This window comes from Psittacula echo, assembly GCF_963264785.1.
Source record: "Psittacula echo genome assembly, chromosome: 4".
Taxonomy (NCBI): Eukaryota; Metazoa; Chordata; class Aves; order Psittaciformes; family Psittacidae; genus Psittacula; species Psittacula echo.
Genome location: NC_137738.1, coordinates 110,343,561 through 110,366,657, shown reverse-complemented (window position 1 = coordinate 110,366,657; position 23,097 = coordinate 110,343,561). Strand labels below are relative to the sequence as shown.

General features: G+C 44.6%; 1 protein-coding gene across 1 annotated transcript in view; it reads right to left on the bottom strand.

Moving 5' to 3' along the window:
• The window catches only part of MRPS5 (mitochondrial ribosomal protein S5), a 46,733-nt gene extending 46,570 nt beyond the window's left edge, over positions 1-163 (bottom strand). The window contains exon 1 of the mRNA XM_080614984.1: positions 91-163. Coding sequence (XP_080471110.1) covers positions 91-154 — 64 coding nt within the window. The 5' untranslated portion in view covers positions 155-163. The remainder of the gene's footprint in view (positions 1-90) is intronic.
• Positions 164-23,097: the final 22,934 nt, after the last annotated feature.

The window sequence follows — 23,097 nt, the reverse complement described above, 5'->3', positions numbered from 1 at the left end:
CTGAACGGGGCCGTTCCCACGAGAGGCAAGCCCACAAGCGACTACCGCCTCCCCAAGGAGGTGCCCCCGGTACCATGCGCTCCCCATCACCTCGCCACGCCGCTCGCAAGGCGCCAAAGGCGCACGCCCGACCAACCAACGCCGCCGCCGCCATACTAGTCCCTTCCCCCACTCTCGGCCACCATCCTTTGCTGCCCCGAAAACTGCCTGATGAAAAAGAGGCAGGCTAGGCAGCGGAAACTAGAGCGGAATGCAGAAACCCAACTGCTGAGGCTCAGCTGCAGCCTTATTGAAACGCCCCCGCTGTCTCGGCCGCTTCCCAAAGGGCAGCTGAGTACCTAAAGGTCAACAGGCAAGCTGGTGAACAGCCCCTCAGCAGAGGCCCTTTGCAGGACCCCGACGTTGGCTAGGGCGCTGCGCGGCGTTGGTGAGGGGTTGTCCTCACGTAGGGGTGGGGTTGTCATTGCTGCTGGTGGCCCAGGGCAGCGGGAGGTAAGCGGTGTGCGATGGTGCCGTCGCGTTCGCTGCCCTTGCCACCGCCAGCAGCTGCGGGACCGGGCTATGGATGCAGCGGGGCGGGGAAAGTCACCGGTGCCGGGCTTTGCCCAAACCCGAAGTTCGCATGAACACCAGGGCGACAGCTCTTATCTGGAGCTCGTACGGCTTCCCTCGGAGTCACGATGTCTGTCCCAGTGGTTCCATTCCGTTTTCACTCACCTGAGGTGCAGTGGGCTGTGCACTGCTCTGTTAGTTTGATGTACCTTCGCAAACAGCTGTATTGTGGCTCCGCGTTGCCACGGTGGCACCGAGGCGTGCCTGGTATTCCATGGCAGGTGGGCTCCATTAAAAGCTGTGGTAACGCAGATGAACGCTGCCTGTGACAAAGCTTCCCTGTGCCTGACAATAATGCTGGCAAACCTTGCTTGCAGTTTCTCCGCAGCTCTGTTTCTCCTTTGACCTGCAGCAGCATCAAATGCGCTTTAGGAACTGCTCAAGACCCTAATCGCACAGCAAGTGTAACAAAAAGACCTGGCAGTTAAGTACCCTTCGGTGTGGTACTCTTGGGGCAGAAATCATCTGTTTTGCATGGTGCCTGTTGCTGTGGCTATGAGGAACTGCTATACCAAGAAGGAAAAAGCAGCAGAATGCTAGGGAATGAATTCATGGTTTTTCAGAACACTTTTTGGAAAAAATTTACTGCAAACGATTCAAAGCAGTTTTGTTCCCCCCCTTATTTTTCTCTTTCCTGTGCAGCAAGGCTGATGGAGTTTTTGGTCTGATAGCTCTCACCTGCAGTACAACTCTTTTGATATACTGCATTAACATTCTTCCTCCTGATATAATAGTTCCAGTAGTGAAGACTACTGTAATAGTTGAATTTGCATTAGTGAGCCGAAGCACACAACCTGCAATGTATTCAGTATTTGTCATACATTCAATGTATAACACAATGATTGCTGTGTATCTGATGGAACAAAAATTCACTGAGAAACTGTAGAGAAGGATTTCCTGTAGTGTGCTGACAGACCAGCTGCTAGCAGAAAATTGATGCTAGACATAATCTTTCAAACAGGATTTTTATCTTATCTTCAGGCGCTTTTAATATGCCCATTCTCACAGCATGGCGATACCATGTATTTCAGGATGTAACCCTAGCAGTGTGACTGGATAGGATAAAACCAATTAGTGTCTCATAAATTCCTGCAGATAAGTTCACTGCAGTATTTATTTCCAGTTTTTTCTTTTGGAAGTAATTGTGTCACATAGAGAATTAAGCTCTCTTTTTTATTTATGCACTGGGTGTTCTAATGGAAATGCCACTTTCTGCACATCATTTACTGGAGAGAATGAATTTGCCTTGTGCAGATTTGTTACATAGAAAAAACAAAATGCAGCCAATGAAGTGGCTATTCAGCAATTGTACCTTGTCACACTGCTACAGCTGGTGAATGCCAGCAGTGTAGGGATGTCAATGTCTCATGTCAGCTGGTTTATGCCAGTCTTTATGCTATAGAGACTACAAAAGATGAAGAAAAAGTAATACTCAGCCCTACAAGCCAGTTCCCAGAGTTCAGTACTCTGCTTCAAGATCCAACTTGGAGTGGGCAAATTTCCTCCTTCATGAGAGTTACTACAATTCTTTTCCTCCCACTCCCTCTAAAACTGGACCTACATTTTAAGAAAAGTCAAAAAATTTAAATAATCTTGGAGCAAAACCTTCTAAGTCTGAAAAATTAACAGAGTTCTGAATCTACTCAGAATGGTTTGGGGATTTCACTTAGACTGTCTTTAAAAATCGGGTTCCAATAGCTCTGAACTGTTACTTTACCTGGTTGAATCCTAGTTTTTCTCCTTAGAACTGGAAATAGTCTGCAAAAGTCTTTATGTTAGGGCTGAGGCTCCAGAAAAGCACCTAGTGCTAGTGCTTGATTGCTGTGCAAGAAGCTGGTGTGGGTGATGCCACGAGAAGCTAGAGAGAAAACAGATGACAAAATAGCACCTGGTTAGCACCAGCATGGTGCTGTTGTGGCAGACAGGAAAGGATATATGCATGGTGGGGAAAAGGACCCAGAGGGGTGATCTGTCCTGAAGGGGGAACATAATTGTTAAACCAACATGATGCAGCCACCGTTCTCCCTGTGGTGAGAAGCTAAGGAGGAAGAATCCTCACTCCACCGGGCAATCTGGTGCTTTCAGTATCACACTGCAGTCCCTTGAAATACATATCTAGTCTGTCCAGCACTGGAATACTTTCAGCAAAGTGGTGTTACCAGCTACTTCTTTGCTGTTTCAGAGTAGAGGAAAATCCCATCCTATCTGATAACCTACCAGAACTGAAAACAATTACAATAAGACTTCTATCTGGGCATGCTGTCATTTACATTTTGGAGCAAACCTTACATGCTCAGATTTTTTCACCAGTGATAACTGTTTTGCTTGGCAGTAAAATAGATTTGATACAGTATTAGTCATTGATGTGTGAACAGTGCTGCCACTGGGAGGGACAGCAATACAGGCTGATAATGTGCCATACAAAGGCAGACTGACTGCTCCAATGAAGGATGAATAGTGGACTCCAATGCCAGCAGACAAAAATTTCAGAGATGTGATTTTGATTAGGGTTTTCCTATCTCTTAATAATAGCGAAGTCTCAATCTAGCTCATTTGTTTCAGCAAGACTGCTAATTTTTAACGATGGCTAAACACTGTGGTTTTTTGACTGGCTCATTGCCTGTAACTCTCTGTTGATTAAAGCTCCGCAGTGTGTATGCTTTCCCATTGTAAAAGCAATGTCAATTATATGCATTACACTGTTTTGGCTCTTCCTTGGTAGGAACTTCAGATGTGCAAGAAGAAACATATCTAATGAGGAGCTCTGAGACCTAGTGGGGTTGGAAGGATTTAATGCACTTTGGGTCAGCTTCAGCAGGGAAGAGGCTGGTGTTTTGAACAGTTTCTGATAAACAAGTTTCCAAAACAACAGAACTGGCTGTTTGGCATTGGGCATGATGCTGTCCCAGAGAAAATCAGCCTGAATTTTCTCCCAGCGCTGAAGTTGAGGTGAGACACCACAGGCAATTGTGGGTGGCCTTATAATGTGGAAACCTCAGGAGTATTTAGCTGTTTAGCAACTAACGCTAAGTAAGGCATTTTGAAGAAGGAGTAGGAAGATCATCCAGGTGTGGTAGAAACAGCTGCATGCCTGTCGTGGTTTAAACCCTGTCGTCAAGTTAGCCATGCAGTCTCACTCCCCCCCTTCTTTCCCTCCCCCTACTCCCGGAGGGATGGGAAGGAGAATCAAAAGAATGTAACTCCCACGGGTTGAGATAAGAACAGTTTAGTAACTAAGGTATAACACAAAACCACTGCTGCTACCACCAATGATAATAATGATAAAGGAAATAACAAGGGAAGAGAATACAACACCTCACCACCCGCCGACCGATAGCTCCCCCCCACCCAGCAGTGCACTAGCCCTTCAGGATGTAACTAAGAGTTACCTGCGCATGATGTGCTGTGGTATGGAATACCTCTTTGGCTAGTTTGGGTCAGGTGTCCTGTCTCTGCTTCCTCCTGGCTTCCCCTTCTCCCTGGCAGAGCATGAGACTCACAAAGTCCTTGGTCAGGGTAAACATTCTGACCAGCAACTGAAAACATCAGTTTTATCAGTGCTGTTCCCAGGCCGAAAGTCAAAAACACAGCACTGCACCAGCTACTAAGAAGGAGAAAAAAAATGACTGCTACTGCTGAACCCAGGACAATGCCAGAGAACAGGAATATGTCCTACCAGGAACTTCTTCCCCAGGTAGACGAGATACAAGTTTTTGCACCCTTTTTACCTGCCTGGGCCACTGGATAATGAGGAACCAGGGAGCTTTCAGCCCAGATGCTCACCTTGATCGCAGGCCTTGGTGACACATAGAAGAGGCCCCAGTCCCAGCTTCCTTGATAAGGGCCAAATAAGCCCCACTCTGCAAACACAATATCCACTTGCCAGTGTTGCCTAAAGGGTTTTCAGGAGAAAGCATAATAAATTCTCCATGGAAACCTGCACTTGAACGGTTTGCTTCTGTACATGCTGGGGACTGACAAGCATCATCAAGGCACCTGTTTCAGGAAGGTGTCATTAAAGATTCCAGAGCAAGGCCATCAGGAGTATCCATGAGGGCATGAGGGCTTACCTGCCACATTGCTGTTGCCTTTTAGTATCAGAGTGCTTTTAGGGTTTCTGCCAGACCTCGTGTTTCTCCTCAGCCAGTCAGGAATAACTGTAGCATACCATCTCCCAGGTGGTAACTCCTTTGTCTGTGCCAGCAAAATCAGCCCTTCCTTTCACAATTGCTCCCCTTCTGCCCCTGTCTGCAATTTGCGTGGTGTTTCATTTCCTCTGCTGTGACTGTCTGTGGAGACTCCCATGCTGTAAAACTCCAGTATTGCTACAGAAGTGTATCTCTGGGACAAAAGATCCGCTGCCAAGGAGAGTAGCGAAGAATACAGGTCTTGGCTAACCTAGAGATGCTGCAGAGCTGCTGAAACCAGACAACTTGCAGTAATTTGAGATCTTCAATGGGTGTTTAATATACCTACTCACTGAATTATAGACAGAAACATTCCTGCCCTGGTCAGTATTCTCTCTTTGTCTCTCTGCTCTGCCCTTCTTTTTTTTAGTCCATAGGTTTCACACTTGGCTGATCACCTGTTTTCTTCAACAGTTCTGGGGCTTGATTTTTCTTATTATTTGTGCATAAGCATCAGTTTTATGGAGGAGGCAATGTGAATCCAAGGTGTCCACATTACCAGGAATATGCGTGACAGAGCAATAGCAGCTGTAGTGATGCTGCATCTAACAACACTGTGTGATGTGGCACCAGGTGAAAACCTCTCTTCTTCCCAATACAAAATTATACCAACATACATATCTAGCGCATACGTATCTAGGCTTGCTCTGCCTTGGTTTCTGTTCCACTTTTGTTACATAGGTGGTCGGTATGGGCCTTGCAACTGCTGGTTGGGCTCAGAGTCAAGCAGGGAAGTGAGCAGGTGCGCTGGCCATTCATAACAATTAACATGCAATTGCACAGCAGTATTGCTAATGAAGACAAAAGAAAGGTCATAAACAGACCTTCGGTTCTGAAGGTGCCTCAGTATTTCTGCCATTACTGTTATGAGTCAGACAGCAATGACATAACTTGATATTTAATTGTTTTGAGATGACATCTGTGAGCCAAAAGCCACTGCCAGGCTTTTGGCAGAGCAATGTGAAACCAGCATGTAGCTGATTGGAAAGTTTAATGTGACTACTGCCATCATTTCTCTTGTGTTGCTGAGGTACAGTGTTGCAAGCTATCAATAACCTACCAAAGTGAAAGCTGGAAATAGGTTGAAGCTTTCCTGTGGTCAACTCCATTAAGGTATTCTGAATTCCTGGTAGGACAGAAGGTAATTTACATGCCTCTTGAAATAGATGGCTACTGCCAGGCACCTGGTTTGAAGGCTGTACAATTGGAAAAGTAGCCTAGCAGTTATACAGAGAAATAAACATACATGAAAAGGAGGGTTTGGCAGGCCCAGAAGGCTGCCCTAAGACCATCAGCCAAGGTAGCATTTATCTGACTGTAGTGCTCAAGCTTTTAAAGATGTACGCATTTCCACTGAGATCTAAGTATTATTGCCACCTGGCATCAAATGCATTATAGCTGTTTTCTGTATGGCAGTAGCCAGAGATAAAGTAGCAGTAAACAAAACAACTGTTCAACTCTCCACGTTACTTATGTGTTCTCCTTCCTGTTGCTGGCAGTAACAAACCAGGCTCCACCTGTCTCATATGGATCATTTACGAAGCAGAAGGCTGTTGTTTCCAAAAACCAGCTGTAGTGCTCAGGTGCGCAGAGGTCTCTGACTGTGAAGAGCTGCTGCTGCTGGACTCCATACTAGCAGCATTGTTGGGGGATGTGGACATTTGCTCTGGCAGGGTTTGTGCAGTGACAGGCCAATCCAGGGGATTAGTACAAATCCATTGTCACTATTGTGCTGGCATGAGCACAATCCAAAAGCACGAGCTCACAGGGAGTTTGTCACTCCGGGCTTCAATACAGGTGTTCAATGCTTGTCTTCCCTGAGACCTGGCATTATATAGAGGGTGCAGTGAGAAATTGTATAAGGAAGAGAAGCTACATTTAAGCTGGATGCTGACATCTGCAGACCTCCTCTTGCAAAGACTGTCTTGCTAGGGCCATAATTGCATGGCAGCAGGAAAAGAAATGAAATGCAAAAAACTCTTCTTTGCATGCTCAAGTCCATGCCTCTATCTGAAACATGTATAAATAAACAACAGAACAGGCAACTGGTTATCCTGAAAGATAGCAGTTACCCCAAAGGAAGGCAGAAATTCTGTACAGGACAAAGGCATTCAATACCAGCACTAAATCTACAGGGCCCAAATTAGAATTGCTCTTTTGACTATTTGGGGTGTTTTCTTTCTTTAAGCACACTGTCACCCCATACACATCTTTTATTGATATGGTTTAATGATGCATGTCAGACCAACAGATTTTACCTTTTTCCTATGCTGGTTGCAAGGAAGCATTATGAGCTGGGGAACTTACTGACACAAAGATCTTTTGGGCTGCTGTCCAGGGCTGTCCTGCTATCTGGCAGCCAAACATCTTGCATTCAGTTGCTTCCTATCTGCATAACTCATCTGAGCAACAAGCAGCTCAACTTATGCACCAAAGGCTCGTTCATGAGATATGTAGTGAAGAACCAAACAAAAAGTCAACTCTCATGTCAACTACCCCCAGTAGTAGCACAAAATTAAGAGGCTGGAGTGCTAAGAGCTCCTCCCAGAACCTGTTCAGGGTATGTAGAAATCAGTCCTAGTAGACATGTTGCCAGGAACTGGGACATCTCTAAGGAATGTCAATAAGCCAAATAAGCTATTAAGAATGGCAGAGACTAGAAGTTATGGCTCAGAAAACAGATGCTTTCAGGCACAAAATAAATACTCACTTTGCTTGAGGTAACTTTTAAGAAATTCAAACATACTGTCATCTCCTCTTTGAACTACATTTCTAGAGAAAAGAGGTGATGAGATTTTTGTTCTTCCCTCCCTGACATGTTAGAGATTGAGGACATTTTAAATTAATGCAACACTCAAAAAATTAAAAAAAACCCCAAAACAACCTTCCCCTGTCTGCAGGTCCTGTGAACTGGTGGAGGTGATCTGGGCTGCTTTGTGCCAGGGTCTGTCATACAGAACAAACATAGGCAGAATAGTTGTGAGACTGGTCTGTACTTTCTGCCTCAGACATCCCAGCATCTGGAGGGCAATCTCAGATGTCTTTCTCTTGTGTATTCTAAGTAAGCATGATCATGTTGTAAAAGATGATGTGAAAAGCTACCCTGGCAGTGCCAACTTCAGCACTTGACTCTGTGCAGAACAGGCAAGAATGTTTTCTGTCCCCTGCTCCTGGAAGCACCCAGGGAAAGTGCTAACAGGAACAGCAGCTCTCTGTGTGGCTTTGAGACTTAACCACCCACACCAGTCAAATGCTGCACACTCTCGGGGACTTAACAAGCCCTGTATTATCTATTATATAATGTCTTTATGATATAGGCAGTGGGATCAAGTGCACCTTCAGTAAGTTTGCAAATGACACAGAGCTGTGTGGTGCAGTCGACAAGTGTGAGGGGAGGGATGCCATCCAGAGGGTACTGGACAAGCTCTAGAAGTGGGTCCATATGAACCTTATGAGGTTCAGCAAGGCCAAGTGCAAAGTCCTGCACCTGGGTCAGGGCAACCACTGGTATTAATACAGGCTGGGGAATGAATGGATTGAGAGCAGCCCTGAGGAGAAGGACTTGAGGGTACTGGTGAATGAAAAGCTGGACATGTGGCAGCAGTGTGTGCTCGCAGCCCAGAAAGCGGACCAAATTTTTATGCAGTTTATAATTTTATTTTATTTTATTTTATTTTGTTTTATTTTATTTTATTTTATTTTTTATGCCTTCATATTCCACCTAAGCAGGAGAGTTTGAGCTAAAGTTTTCACTGGCCACAGCTGGGGTACCAGTGTGCTAAATAGTGTACTGTACAATTGCCTGTGTGAGAGCTCTCTTTGATCATAACCCAGCTGTAATGATCTTTGCTCTTACGATCTTAGGATCATAACCAGGTGTCAATACAAGGGTCCTGGTCCTGCACTAACTTCCACCCTGACTGCTGATACAGCTGAGAAAGGAAGTACAAAACAGCATCACCTTTGCCTTTACTCGCTTTCAGTTTCTGTAGTTGTACTTTCAGGATATTCTACTTCTGCTCTCATCAACACCTGCTGTATGTGTCTCCTGAACCAAAGGAAGCTTTTTCCAATGTATAGCACTGCAGTGCAAATTCATCCTGCCTTTGGGCAGAAGTGCTGCTTACCCTGCCTAACTGTCAGTGCCTTTGTCTTCTCCTACCATCCCCTTTGCCTGAAGAGCAGGCAAGGGCTGCACAATCTCCACTACTCACACACTCACAGGGAAGGGCAAGACCAAAAGCTCTATCCTTGAAATGAAAGCAAGAATGCACAAATGGATGTATTGGCTGAGAGAGTAATGAACCAATTCCTGTTTCTGCTCCTGCTGTGAGTCCAGCAGCAAAGCTGTAGAAGCCTCTAAATGTCCCCATGCTTCTGATTCTCCTGATGATTTTCCCACTGTTTCTTTCCTGCATGAGTGGTAAGTTGTGCAGCATCCAGGCACCAAAACCCCAGGCTCAGCCAGATGGGTGGAAGGATCTGGGACATAAAGACTAAAACAGAGAATTTGACTGTGTTCAAATTATTATTAAACTGCCTTCCTCTTAAAGAACCCATGTTTTGTTTTGTGGGATCTGGACGTTGTGAGGAATCTGCCAAAGGAAAAAGCACCTCTTCTCCATTTTCTCTGCCCCTGCCTCCTTCCTCCTGAACTTGGGTGAAGTGAGTTTGAAGGTTTTCATAGGTACACAGCACCTTTCTTACATTAAACTAGAAGGAAAAATAATACCTTGGGGACTGGCGGTGGTGGTGGTGGAGTTTATTAATATTCATATTATCCAGTTTGTCCATTCCTCGTTGACAATATTGAAATTCAGTAAGCTGTTCAGCAGAAGAAGGCTGCTAGTGATAATCCCTTCAATGCCCTGTTCGTTTGTGTGTGTCAGACTTTGACTCTAGAGGTATTTCAGAGATGTCTTTATCAACAGTGCTTCACTGCTGGTCTGGTGCTGCAAGCGCCTAAAGATAATAGTCAGCATTTTCCCAGATTTCTGCTCGGCAGCACATTAAGCAGTGACATGGGAACATTTTGTGGGATTCCATTACAGCCTATCACCAACACACAAAACACCATTTCACAATCCAGTGAGAGAAGTCTATCAGCGAAGTTACATTAAATGCTCAGAACGTGAGGCAAGCTCCTCAACTTGCTCTGTTTTCTGTTTATCACAGATCTTTGCAGGCTACATTGTACTAACACGGCAAAGAGATGCCAGTCTATGGCAAGCTAGTAAGAAAACTTACTAGCTTACTTACTACATCCTACTTGTGAGGAAAAGTGGGATGATCCATGAGTTTTCCATCTCCCCTACAAACATCACACATGCTGTCTATTGGTGGAAGTGAACAAAAGAAAACTTTCTGAATGACTCTGGGATGAGGCCAAAATATTCCAAAATAAGATTTACACCAACTAATTTTCATTCTCTGGTTACAAAGCACCGTATAGGGAGGCTGCGAAAAGCAATACTCATATTATTATACTCAGTTCTGTCTTGAGGATGGGGGTGTTCATTTAAAATTTGGAGAGTATCCCAGCTAACTTTAGGAATATTGGACATTGTGGTGTAGTAAAGTACTCCATTTTTTTCAGTGGATACCCTATGTCATATTACTTGTTAGGAAAACCAAAATCCTGTCACCATTATGAACAAAAGAGATGAAAATATGACTGATGCATAGTGGCTTCTCTGCAGATAATTCTGAATACTTTTTTTTTCATCTAGGTCAAGTATGCAACCTCTGCATATATAACACTTCCCTGGATCTGTCACACATTTTCCCATGTGCTGAGCAAAGGGGTCACCTGAGATCTGGCTGCGTAGCAAAAACCTAACTGAAGGAATGGCCAGGGCCCTCCCTGTCCATCTTTATTCCTGCTTCCTGCTTAGCTCACCCCACAGTCCATGGCTCTGTGTCCTGATGAGCTGTCTGCAAGTTGCTGACCTAGCATTGGACTACCCCAGAGCTGCCTCCTTGCAGCAGACCTGCTCGCCCCACTGCCATAGGAACTGCAGCACCACACTGCTACCCACCACCAGGATCTGCCCTGAAGTGTCTCTGGGGTCATCCTGCCTTGGATGCAAAATGAATGCCATAGCTGCCTCAGAAGAAGAAGCCACTGGACAGATGCTGGCTCAGGGAGGAAGGGTGGCACAGAGCATTCCCTACACAGGAACTCCTTCCTGGCACTGGATGACAGGATCCAGGCTGCATGAAAACCTGATATGCGCTAAGCAAAACCTGCAAAGATTCCAGCGATGGACCCAGACTAGGACTCTCTGATCCCATGCCAGCCCTAGGAACACTTCAGAACAGACCTGCTCAATCATAAGGGCAGAAGGCACAAGACTATGTAGCAGAAGACTTTTTGGCTATTTCTTTTCTTGATGGAGATCTTGGTGATCCCCTGCAGCAAGCACAGTAAGCTGGAAACTGAAGGATGCATTGCTGTGTCATGCATGTGCATATATGTGATGGCTGGGCTGTTGCAATTGCAGTTGCAATGCTGGGGATTCAAGTTGCTGAGCACAGCAGTGGAGCAGGGCAAGGAATGACAAATACATCCCTTTAAGGTCAGAGGGCCAAGAAGTCCCAGGCTGCCCACTGTGCAGGAGATCTGGCTCAACAAAACTCCCTTGAGCCTGAGGCCACTGCACAGCAGAAAGCAGCTCTGGTTCCGCCATCCAACAGCCCCAGGGAACAAAGGCACCTGGAAGAGCCGTTGTGGGACATGAGTCAACCCACAGGGCTGTAAAACTACCCAAACAGCTCTTGATGAAGACACAAGCAGCAGCAGCATGAAGAGAGAAACTATATGTACCTATGGATGCAGGAGGAGAAGCACAAGTCCAAAAGAGCACAGCAAACTCTGGAGAAATATCAAGATTGCTATTTGGAAGGAATAGGATAGAGACAAGACAGATAAGGCTGGCAAGTCCAGTGCAGAGGTGGATGGTTGCTTTGGAGGAGGACCTGACATGTTCAGATGAAAAGCCTGTCAGGGCCATGCAGTGGTTTCATGGACTTCCTCCACCCTGGATGGCAGTCGATCCTCCCCTGCCATGCTATCAGCTAGGAGGACATTAGATTGAGGTGAGTGAAAATCACTCATATAAGAAAATCAATATTAGTTAAAATGTCTTATCATACATTTAGTTAATTACTAAGTGAATTGCTTTAATGCTACACAAAATACGCAGCTGTGTTTAATGAGCTGGTGAAATGCTTTCTTGGCGAACTTTGATAATATCACTATTCTCACAGAGGAAAACAGCTGCAGGGGAAGATGCATCTGTTTGCACCTAAAATATTCTGAGTGACAGCTCGACGCCTATTATCTTTAGGGCACATGGCAGTCAATTTCATTAATATGAAGTGTTAAAATATTTATGCTTATCACTACTGTGCAGCCTCCAGGCAGACTGCAAGGCCGGTCACGCTGGTGACAGAGAAGGCAGTCCCAGGATAGGTTAAATAAAGCCAACTCCTGCTTCCTTTTGCTTTCTGTCATAGTGCCCATTTCCTACGGCTCAGACCTCGAAACCACCTCACGCTTTCCCTGTGACTCTCTTCAGCATCCTGCATCCCTTCTGTGGTGAATGCCCCAGCTCAGACACAGCTCTCCCCGCCATGGCTAACCCATAGCAAATAGGAAAACCCAGTTGACTATATACATGTAAGAAAGACATCTGCTTGTGGTACATCCCAGTATGAAGTGTGCCTTCTCCATGACAGCAGAGTTGCTTGTGATCAACTGTGGCTCAGGTCACTTCAGTAGCTTTCTAAGCCAAGGTCAGGCTTGCCTGTAACTCTACCCAAGTACTGCCCTTCACTTAGGAGTCAAGAGTAATGCTTCTGGAGCTGCTGCCTTGTACTTCTGCTCTTACAGTTTGAGGAAAAAGAATTAGGCACAAATGAAAGTTATGAACCACAAAAATGTACTTATTTCAGAATAAAACCCAGACTGGCTTCTCAGAAGTCCTACCATAAGCCAGCATCCATCAGGCTGGATGTTAAACCAGCCTAGTAGACCCAACAAAACTTCTTTGCAGTACAGAAGGTCATACCAGCTTTGTATGAACTGGTCATATGATGATTATCTCATCCTAGCTTCAATGTTGTTCCCTAACCAAGCTGCACCTTCTATATAGTCTCAGGAAATGGGAAAATGAGCAGTGCAGAGGCAGGCTATTAACCTCAAAATGCTCACAAAAGGGATTATTGTTGCTTCCTTCAAAGTGGCACTTGATGACCATAGGCACTCCAGTATCTGTCGTGTGCTGGTTCTTCTTGGGCCATGCTCCTCTGCTATGGCAAGAAAGTATTCTTATTAGACATACTATTATTTCCTAAGTGCTTCCTGTTGGCTTCCCATGTTATATTCACATTCAGGCACTTGAGACAGACCCCCAGTGCTGATTTAACAGGGAAAGTACAAGAGCCTCCCTCATCATGCTGTACACATTGCCTCACCCCTGTCCAGATCTGGAGTGCCCCAAATGTTGCACTGGCACACCTATGATGTACCTACACAGATGTTCAGACAATCCTCAGCCACCAGAGCACGGGTTAGGTGACTTAAGTCTCACAGTTGGTCTCAAATCTCAGTCCTGTACCTCCTTATAGTTGAGACTGTCTTGATTTTTGGGCCCAGCAGTCAGAAGGGCAACATACTGACAGTATTTCCCTGAGATCTTGCCCCAGGAGTCTCCTACTGCCTCAAAGTGACTTTCTGTATCATGATAAGTTGAGACAACCTGAAGTGCTTAGAGATTTGAGAATACCTTGAGAAGCATTTGTTTATCTTTGCTTAGAAGAAACGCAGTCACTTGGGAAGAAAAGTTTCAGAGACATTTTCCGCGTCTATAAACAAAGCCAAATATTTTGTCTGGGGCGATGTAGTGATTGCCATGCATTACAAATACAGTCAGAAACACTTTGTGCTGAGCACATGATCAGGCTGATGGATACTTGGTCTGCCTGCTGTTTGTTACCTATTCAGAATAAAGTACCAATGCTTTGAATATAAATTGTGAATTTATTATTCTATTTTGAGCTCAGTAAATGCTTTAGTCTTTTCTGATTTTCAGAATCCTTGAGAAGGACCAAGTACAAACATTCTTGCCTATGTCATTTATTGAAAGAAACCATTAGCTGCAGCAAAAGCCTGTCTTTGCGATGCAATTACACTCACGGCCTGCCATCTGCCACTAATGCCTAGAGGGAAAAGAGCTTTTATTGCAGAACTATGCTGAAAAAGGAATAAAGCACCTGTGTGCTAGGGAAATCCTGACTTGCTCAGCAATAGTGGCCAGGCCTATTGGCTCCATCTCTTGATAAACATTGCTGTTATGAGATAGTTCTGGTTTACGGCTGTCTGCTCAGGTTTCTGTACTTCATCCATGAGTAAATGCTCTGAATGTCGATGCTCGCAGCCTAACACATTCCTTCACTGAATGCCTTTTCCTCTGCCCTGCAAGAGCCCTGGCCCCAGAACTGCAACCTGCTCATCACCAGCTTTCTTCTCAAAAGCAGGGAGTATAGAGTGAGTTCAGCGGTTCCCATCCAAGCCACAAGTGTCCCCACCTTGCCTTTCGTATCACCCACTCTCTGCATTAAAATTCCATGCTGAGTCTCCATAAGGAGTATAAACATATTTTGGAAATATATGTGGGGCCATAAAATCCCACTTCACAGTCTGCACTTTTTAGTTCACTGCTTTAAAGAAGACACAAAATATTTTGCTGGCTGCGTTAGGGGATGGAAAACAGCTTGTGGATGGAGCTAAGAGCTTTTTGGAGAGTTTTTCCAAAGCAGGCGAGGCTTCTCTGAGCCTCTTTGATCTTTAGTAACAAGACTTCCCAGGAGAATTGCAGCTCTTCCTGGCTACTGCCAGGCAAAAGAGAGCAGTATTTTTCTCTCCCATTTTTCTCTATTGAAGCTTTTAGCCTTCTGGGCACAGCTTCTCCCCATAACAACCATATTTTACTCGTCTTCAAAAAAAAAAAAGGAGATACAAACTGGAGAATAAAAACAAACCAGCAAAACCTGAGGCCATCCAAGTCTTTCTCAGAACAGAACTAACCTGGAAGGACATTAAGGATGAGAATGTGTCCTCATTAGCCACATGGAGAGGAGAAGAGCCAGGGACAGGCAGAGTTGCTGTGCACCCTACAGTGCAGTGTAAGCTAGCAGCTACGTGCAAAACACAAGGCACCCCAACTGGGGACACAGCACATACAGTGCCAAACAAGCTGTCAGACATGCTCAGCGTGTCCAACTTCAATACATGTATTATACTAAGTTGTGTGTTAGCATGGTCACAAAGGTGGACTTTTCTGCAAAGCTTGTTTTGCTGTTATAAGACAAAATCTTATTGGTGTTCTTTGCACAAGCAGGGGCAGCACTGAATTTCTGCATGTGGCACCAGCATGGTTCATACCTTCTGTGTATCCATAGCCTGCTCCCATGCGGCTTTTGCCTGCCTAGCAATACATACTACAGTGGTTGTAAATAAGAGGTCTTCTCTTGGAATAAACGAGCCAGGCAATACTGAGGTCCTCTTTTCCAAGACCACTTAGGCTAGTGTTTAAGCTGTGTCGAATCAGACACTGGACATTGTTCTTAAATGTTTGTTTTGTACATATGGTATTGGATATTTTAAGGCATTACAAAATGCACTGGGATACCAGTCAGGTTTCTGTGAGCTGCTTCTTTGTTTGTTTACTGTGCAATTAGTGCACAGTAAATCCAGTGCAACCCTGAGAGCTGGGAGAAACTTCTTAAAGTGGACCTAGAGGAAAAAGAAGCAGCAACATCAAGGCAAGAAAACTCCCAAGCAAGGGGATAAGGTACCTGGCTGCCTAAGGAACACCTTCGGGCATTGCACTGTACCCCTTATGAAAAGATAAATCTTGATAGTAGGTGAGGGATCTCACCTCAGTGCAGTAGTAGTACTGTTATGGGATCACCAAAGCTTTGAGCACAACAAACTACCTTTCTGTTGACAAACCGTTTCATCAGTGGAGCGATATAACAAGACTTAACCGTCAGATGTCTTCCACAGGGGAAAGCAAAAAGGCTGAGGTGACTGTTCTGAATGCAGTACAGTGTCATGGGCAATCTGTGGCATCCCTCGGGGTGATGCTGGGGCAGACCGGACCTCTTCATCTGACTTTTCTGCTTTCTTCCAATTCTGTTACTACAGCAGGCAACAGCCCCTGCAACAGACACAGAGAAAAAACAAGAGAATCATGGATTGCCCCCAGCCCACCAACCTTAATCCTTCCAGCCCATACAAGCCCAGGGCTTGGATTTCCATGACACTCATGAACTGACAAAGAGCACATCGCTTCACAAAGCAACAAGTTGTTCTCATCCCTCAGGCCCAATGCAGAGGTCTTGTTTCTTTTGCTCTGCCTATGGCTCACAGACGTTTTCCTCCGGGCAGGAAACACGGAGCAGAGAGGAGCAGTCTTTAGGGTCATAATTCTATACAGGTTTCTGCAGGTCAGCTGGGTTCATGCACTGATTTTACTGTCTCTGACTCTCTTGTATTTATTGAAGAGCTGCCTTTTTCAGTGACAATAAGTAAACTTTCCAGCCCTATAGAGATTTGCAAAGGAAACTTGACAATTGTTTGTAGGAGAGTGAATATGTAGAAGCACCAGACAAAGCAACAGAGCAGGAAGTCAATGAATAGTGGATATGAAGCAAGTCATGAGACTGAAAGCAGCTGTGAAATCCAGGGTGGAATATAGATAATGCTTGGGAACTGGCAGGAGTTGATACTGGGAGGAATGCTGGGTGCACGTTGGAGTGAGAACAACACTGGTGTGACTTCTCCCTCTGCTGCTGAAGCAGGCTCAGGGCTGGGTTGAGTTGTAAAAGTAACAGCCACACAGTATCATGGGAGGTAACAGGAGACAAGGTGAGGACTCAGAATCTGTTGTTCCTAATCCTCTGCATCACCATAAGGAATCCTGAACAGACATGTCTTGGTGCTTGCAGTGTTGAAGATTGGGTGAGCAACTGAAATGTGTCGTATTTAAAACCATCAGTGTTATCAGCGTTATCAGCGTTGTTCTCAGGCTGAAAGTCAAAACACAGCACTGCACCAGCTACTAAGAAGGTGAAAAATGACTGCTACTGCTGAACCCAGGACGGTATTGTCTTCCACTTCTACGCAGTCTCACCCTGAGTTGCTCTGCGCTTTCAACCACCGTTTTTGCCTGTTAGTCCCTGGGGAGAAGTTCCTGTTCTGACAACACCAAAGTGCCAGTTCTCACATTTGGAATGATTTGTTTGGCATCCGTGGGAGAGAAGCCACAGGTCTCCACAGAGGTGGGGGCTGGCAGCTGTGGAGGCTACCAAGACACAGCCAAAGCTGTGGCACTCCTTATTAGTGTTGACATCAGTGCAGCTGTGAGTCAGAGGTTGGACTGGAGGCTCCATGCGTGTGTGGTGTGCCTGCTAAGACATGTCGTGTGTCCTCATGTGCACAAGGGACAAAAAGTAACACAGGTTGTGTAGTCCAAGCAGAGCCCAAGCACCCTGAGAAGAGAATGGGAGCATGGGCCAGCAATCTCCATGGCCTGTGCGCACTGAGAGAGAACTGATTTGTTTTGCTCTGTGGCTGTGAGATTCATGGTTTGGGATTTCTCCTGAGAGCAAAACATTTTCTATGGAACGTATATTACTGGCATTATCTAGAACTCGCATGTCTATAGGTAGGAGGCAGAATACCAACTTCCTGGTGCACCCAGGACATACTTATATGATGACCTTGCCTCTAGTCTCTACTTCTAAAAAATAAATGGGGTGGGTTTGCATCCTGGTCAGTGCACAAGTAAGGTCCAGGGAGACCAGGGCACTCTGTTTTGGGTAGGTTAGAGCTGATGTCCTCCTGTTATCCCAATCCTGATGGAGAATTATAAGGAGATGGCTCAGGGAGGTTGTGGCAAACCTAAAGAATGGCATGAAGGAGAAAAGACGGGAAAACTCTGGCATTTCCCTCTGCACAAGTGCTCTGGGTCTGATAGCCGTCAGCATGGATATTTCCAGGTAGAAGAATGCTCGTATGACTTTGTACTTCTAAGTCAGAGCAACAGCACACCAGGAGGCAGAGCTGAGCAGCACAAAAATGCCCTGGTAGGGAACTTGCAAAAAAGTAGGTTTATTCTCAGCTCCAGGACAAAACTTGCGGTTGAACCAGCTCCTTCATCTGTAAAGCAGGCATCTGTGCTCAGAAAGTTTGGTGCTGGAAATATACAGTGGATGCTCTGGGAAAGCAGACCATTCAAAAATGGATAGCTCTTATTGGAGATAAGTCCAAAACATATATTTGTTGGATGATATATATATATATGTACATGTATTTATACCTACCTATATACATAAATATATATATTTATCTATAAATATGTTTATGTCTGTATTTGTGTGTCTATATGTATGTATACATACAGGCACATACACTTATTCACATGCAGAAATAAACTGATTCTCTGGAGGACCAATCCCCCATGCTGTCAGAGCAATCTCTCCAGTTCTGGCATTCACAGATCAGTGTGTTTTGGTTAGAGATACTTCAGTGCCACAGAGGAGTACAGGAGTTAAAGAATCAAACACTTCATCACAAGATCTTATTTTGGAGCCTAAATTAGGAATATGGTGCTGGGCTGTATGCCAGGACCCCATCATACAGTACACTGACCAAAGTCTGAGTTAGAGCTGACTGGAAAGGTGTAGACTAAGCAGTAACACCTCAGCACGTGCCTTTCTATCAAAGCAGAAAGACCTTGTGAGAACTGTGTGGTTCTAACAAAAAGGCATGGTGAAAAAGCATCTGCTTCCCTGCGTCTGCTTTTCCCAGTTGCTTTCTCCACAGATCATAGATTCCACTAACTCTTAGCAAAGTAGCTAACACAATATACATGAACACATGCATAATATAAATACACTTCTATAATATTACCGCAATTGTGCATTTGTGCAGTTTAGCATGTGTAATACATGGACACATGCATACTAGATAATGCAATATATTCAACACGAATGCACAAACCACGTGGCTTCCAGACAGCAAATCCTCTGATGAACAGCAACTACTCAGTGAGCTGGCAACAACTATGTATTACTGCCTTGACCAAGCAAAATAGACCTGGGGTCCATTCCTCATGCCCATAGGTGAATCTGTGTCTGTGGCTGATATAAAACCCACCCAGTTTTACCAATACGAATACACCAATAAGTGGTGAACTAGGCAAAGCCAGCTGGGAATCCTCCCAGTATGTGAGCACAGGAGTGGAGACAGGAGCTGAGTGCCCTGTGAGCAGCACCCTGTGTCACACCATTGAGATGAATTTTCCTTTTTCCTGAGTGCTTCATTATATTAACCTTGGCATCCCCTTCTCCTCTGGGCCCCAGTGCTGGTCTTTTGGGAGCCCACATGCTGCTGGGTCTTGGTGCAGAAGATGGAGGCATCTGCCTGCACTGCGCTGTCCTTCTGCCAGCTGCCACCAAGCTGCCAGTCCTTCCTCTCTCATGAGCATCCATCCTGTGATGGGCCCTGCGTGAAGCATGCATAAAATACCATGATACAGTGCCAAGTTTCGGTGCTTTGCAGACTCTCTTCTTCAAGGCACTAATCTCAACAGGATCTAGTTTAGAATTAGTCCTTTCTCTCTTTTTTATTAAGTACCATGTACTGTATATTGCAAATACTGCTTACTGTTTTCCGCTACATCCAAAGAAAATTAAACATCACACAAACCTTTGCAGCTTGAGTGTCACAATACACAGCCACTTTCAAGTTCTCAGCATTGGTTCAGCATTCAGGCTGCTTTGCAGGAATTCATATTAACAATCTATTATAGTTTAATATTATGCAATTAAAAAAATCAGATTTCCTCCATCAGAGAGGCATTAGCACTGTCGCAAAAAAAACCCTGTTCATGATACTGCAATCAACAACTGTTATGGGGACAAGGGGTAGAATAAAGCTCACTCAGAAGATATTAAATCTGTTACCTGCTAAATCCCAAGTACTTGATTTTTGTGGTGGCAATCATTTTCCTTTAATGTTGCTTCCTGTTATACATTTTATTGAGCCAGAGTTTACCCCAGGCCATATCCCTGCAGATTTCATCTCCTGTGGTTATTTCCCCTGTGACACACTGGAAATGGCTAGAAAGCATGCCTGTTTGAACTACAATTTAAAACTTCAATTTTAATTGTATCACTGTAAAAACCCAATAGGCAGGTTTATACATCATAATGGGCATACGTATATGGTGCCCATATTATAAACGTGTATGGGTAGAGATTTACAAATGCTAAGGAGCCAAATGCTGGACGTCAAATCCTACGAGTGCACCAGTGAAGTTCTTGGGACACCCACTAACTCGTCAGGCACTGTCTCACCTGCATAAATGTTCTTACTGCGCCTCTCGGCTGTTAAGGCCAAGCAACAGCTTTCTCCTGCGGATCTCTGCACTAATCTGCTTAGTTTAATTAAACAAATCTCCAGATCCAATTAGCAGTGATAGTAAAGACTTCTGCAGATGTCTGACTGGTTTTAATGCATGCCTGACACCAGGCACTCCTGTGAGAATGGTTGTATCTGTCCCTTTGGTTTGCTCATTTGCCTGGCCCTGGTAGAATTGTACTCAATTAAAACATAGCAGAGCCATGATGAGAGGAGACGGCCCAGGAAATAGCTGCCATCACAGGGCCTCTCACTGAAATTCACCCAATTTCCACTCCCGTGTCCTCTTACCCCTGTTAAAAGTATCACAGCAACTTTCCACAGGGAAAAGAGCATCTCAGTGAGATTAGGGAAAAAAGCCTAATTCTTGACATTTGCTACTCTTGACTTCTCTTTCCATCCATTCTGACCCTGCTCCAAAACTACTTCTGCCTCTTAATGTGGATTTCAGTGCTTCCATTTCTGCTTTCTTTTCACTCTCTGCCCAAACACAGCACACATACACCAGCCCACATGCAGAACCACAGGAGAACTTTACAGAATCCCAGATCATTAAGGTTGGAAGGGACTTCTGGAGGTCATCCACTTCAACCCCCTGCCAAGGCAGGGCCACCTAGAGCAGGTTACATAGGAACACCTCCAGGCGGGCTTGGAATGTCTCCAGAGGGGAAGACCCCACAACACTGTGGGCAGCTTGTCCCCAAGAAAAGTGTCAGCCCCAGTTCAGCCTTTCCAATGTAGGGAGAATGTTGCATTCCTCATACGCAGGAATTACACAGTGGAGGTAATTTAGGTGTGAGAGTTGCAAAGTCTTTTTGCTGCCACGATCACAGTGTTCTTGATTGCAAAACCTAGTTTGCATCTGCAAAAGCTGCATGAACCAGACCTGTCTTAACTGCTGGTTTTATTCCTAAATCCTATTAGAGCTTGGGGATGCACCAGTCAGTTCCAGCCACCCTGACCTCCTCCTTATTTTAACTTTGTTCTCCTCTTATTTCCATATGAGTTGCCTATGTTGGATGCTTCTGATACTTGAGAAAACAAAGCAAAACTTTTTGGAACCTTTCTTTTCCTAACGCTGTTGGGTGCAGTTACATCACAGCCATTGGTCTCAGCTATTTCTTCAACAAACCCTTCTCTGCAAGCACAAAATGAAGGCTATTTATTAACAGTAGTTATAAGTGGTGTTTTACAGAGCATTCATCCCACATTGCAATGTGTATAGACGTGAAGCAAATCTGATCCCTGCTGTTTACAGGCTGTGCAACTGAATCATCACTGTAGGTTATTCTAAGGGTCACCATCACAGTTGCTGTTTTAGAAAAAAGAAAGTCTAGAGGAATTATGCTTAAGGCCCCTATCTCAGCAGGATCCCTCTTGGCTTTTTTCTTCTCTAGCTGAGGAAGTGACAGATGCTATTAAGTTTCCTTTGTGTGAGATTTCAGGGAATAATTACAGTGATTTGAGTCTCTCTTTTGCTAGTTGCTAATGCAAACATTGTTTCAGGTTTGGTTAATTAAGTGGAATTATTCTAAGATCAGCATTTACTTTAAAAGCACTAAATATTCTTTTGGGATAAATGATTGCCATAAGTAGTAGAAATGCCCAACATATATTTTCCTTAGGAATACACAGGATTTGCTTCTGAGCACTTATATTGAACTTTACCTTCCAAAATGCTTTCTACTCAGCTGCAGCACTCGTTCTTCCTTATTCTCCTATTGCTTCTATCCAGAGCTGTGCAACTAACTGATTTTTCATTTCCCTGGCAGTTAAGAAAAGGAAGGAATTTCCATTAATACATTTGTCTTTATCTGAGGTCCCTAAAAGTTAAAAATACATTTCACATTGGCCAATGATTTTTAGCTGAAACAAGACTGAACAATAGAGGTTGACGAGGATACAAATTTGCATTAAAAGCCCAATGCAGTGCAATAAAAAAGGCAAGATCAACATTTTCTGGGCTGCTGTGAGCAATTTGGTGAAAAGGCACAGACTCTGTAGGACATTTTCATGTCAGCGGAATCTGATTTGTTGCTTTCCCATGCTTATGAATCAGTTGCCCTTTCTTCACCCTGCAGATTGTGGACGACTGCTCTGACCACAGACCCCATGTTGTGCTGAGCAGAATAAATGTTCTCACAGTGCCTTGTCCTGAAGAGATTTATTAACTGCATTGAGCAAAGGCATTGTAATTAAGGATCCAATTAGGAAAGAAGACTGGTGTTGGTGTTGCTTTGCCCTCAGCAAAATCCTGCTAGCTGCAACACATTTTGCAAATCCTTTTCAGTGCTAATGCTTATGAGCTTGATATTTCACTGCTTTGAGGAGTGCTTAGTCCTATTCAAAACTCACACTTGAGTTCTGCTTGTGTTTGCCTGGGGTGTTGTTTTATTCCTCGGGCATATCCTGGACAATATCTCATAGGATTTGCATGGATTTTGCTACATGCGGATGTACACAGGCTGCATAGACATAGGTTCCTATTAAAATCATCAGCAACGAGGCCCTTACAGTACGGTAGGGCTTTCAGGGTCTAGTCTTTACATCCCAAAAGGGTTTTATAACATGAAGTTAATTGTATGTGATGTTTCAACTCCTCTGTTCTGTAGAGCTCATAATGAGAGCCTGGCAAACAATTTCTTCTGAATAATTTGTTGCATGAATTCATCGCCTTTCCCAGCTGACAAAAGCCATGAATAGACTGAAATTCCTCCTATATACTCAGTGCTGCCTGAATGAATGGAAATATGTTTTTCCCCAGCTTGCCCTTCTTGGTTGGGAGGTCAGTTATAAGAACAACAG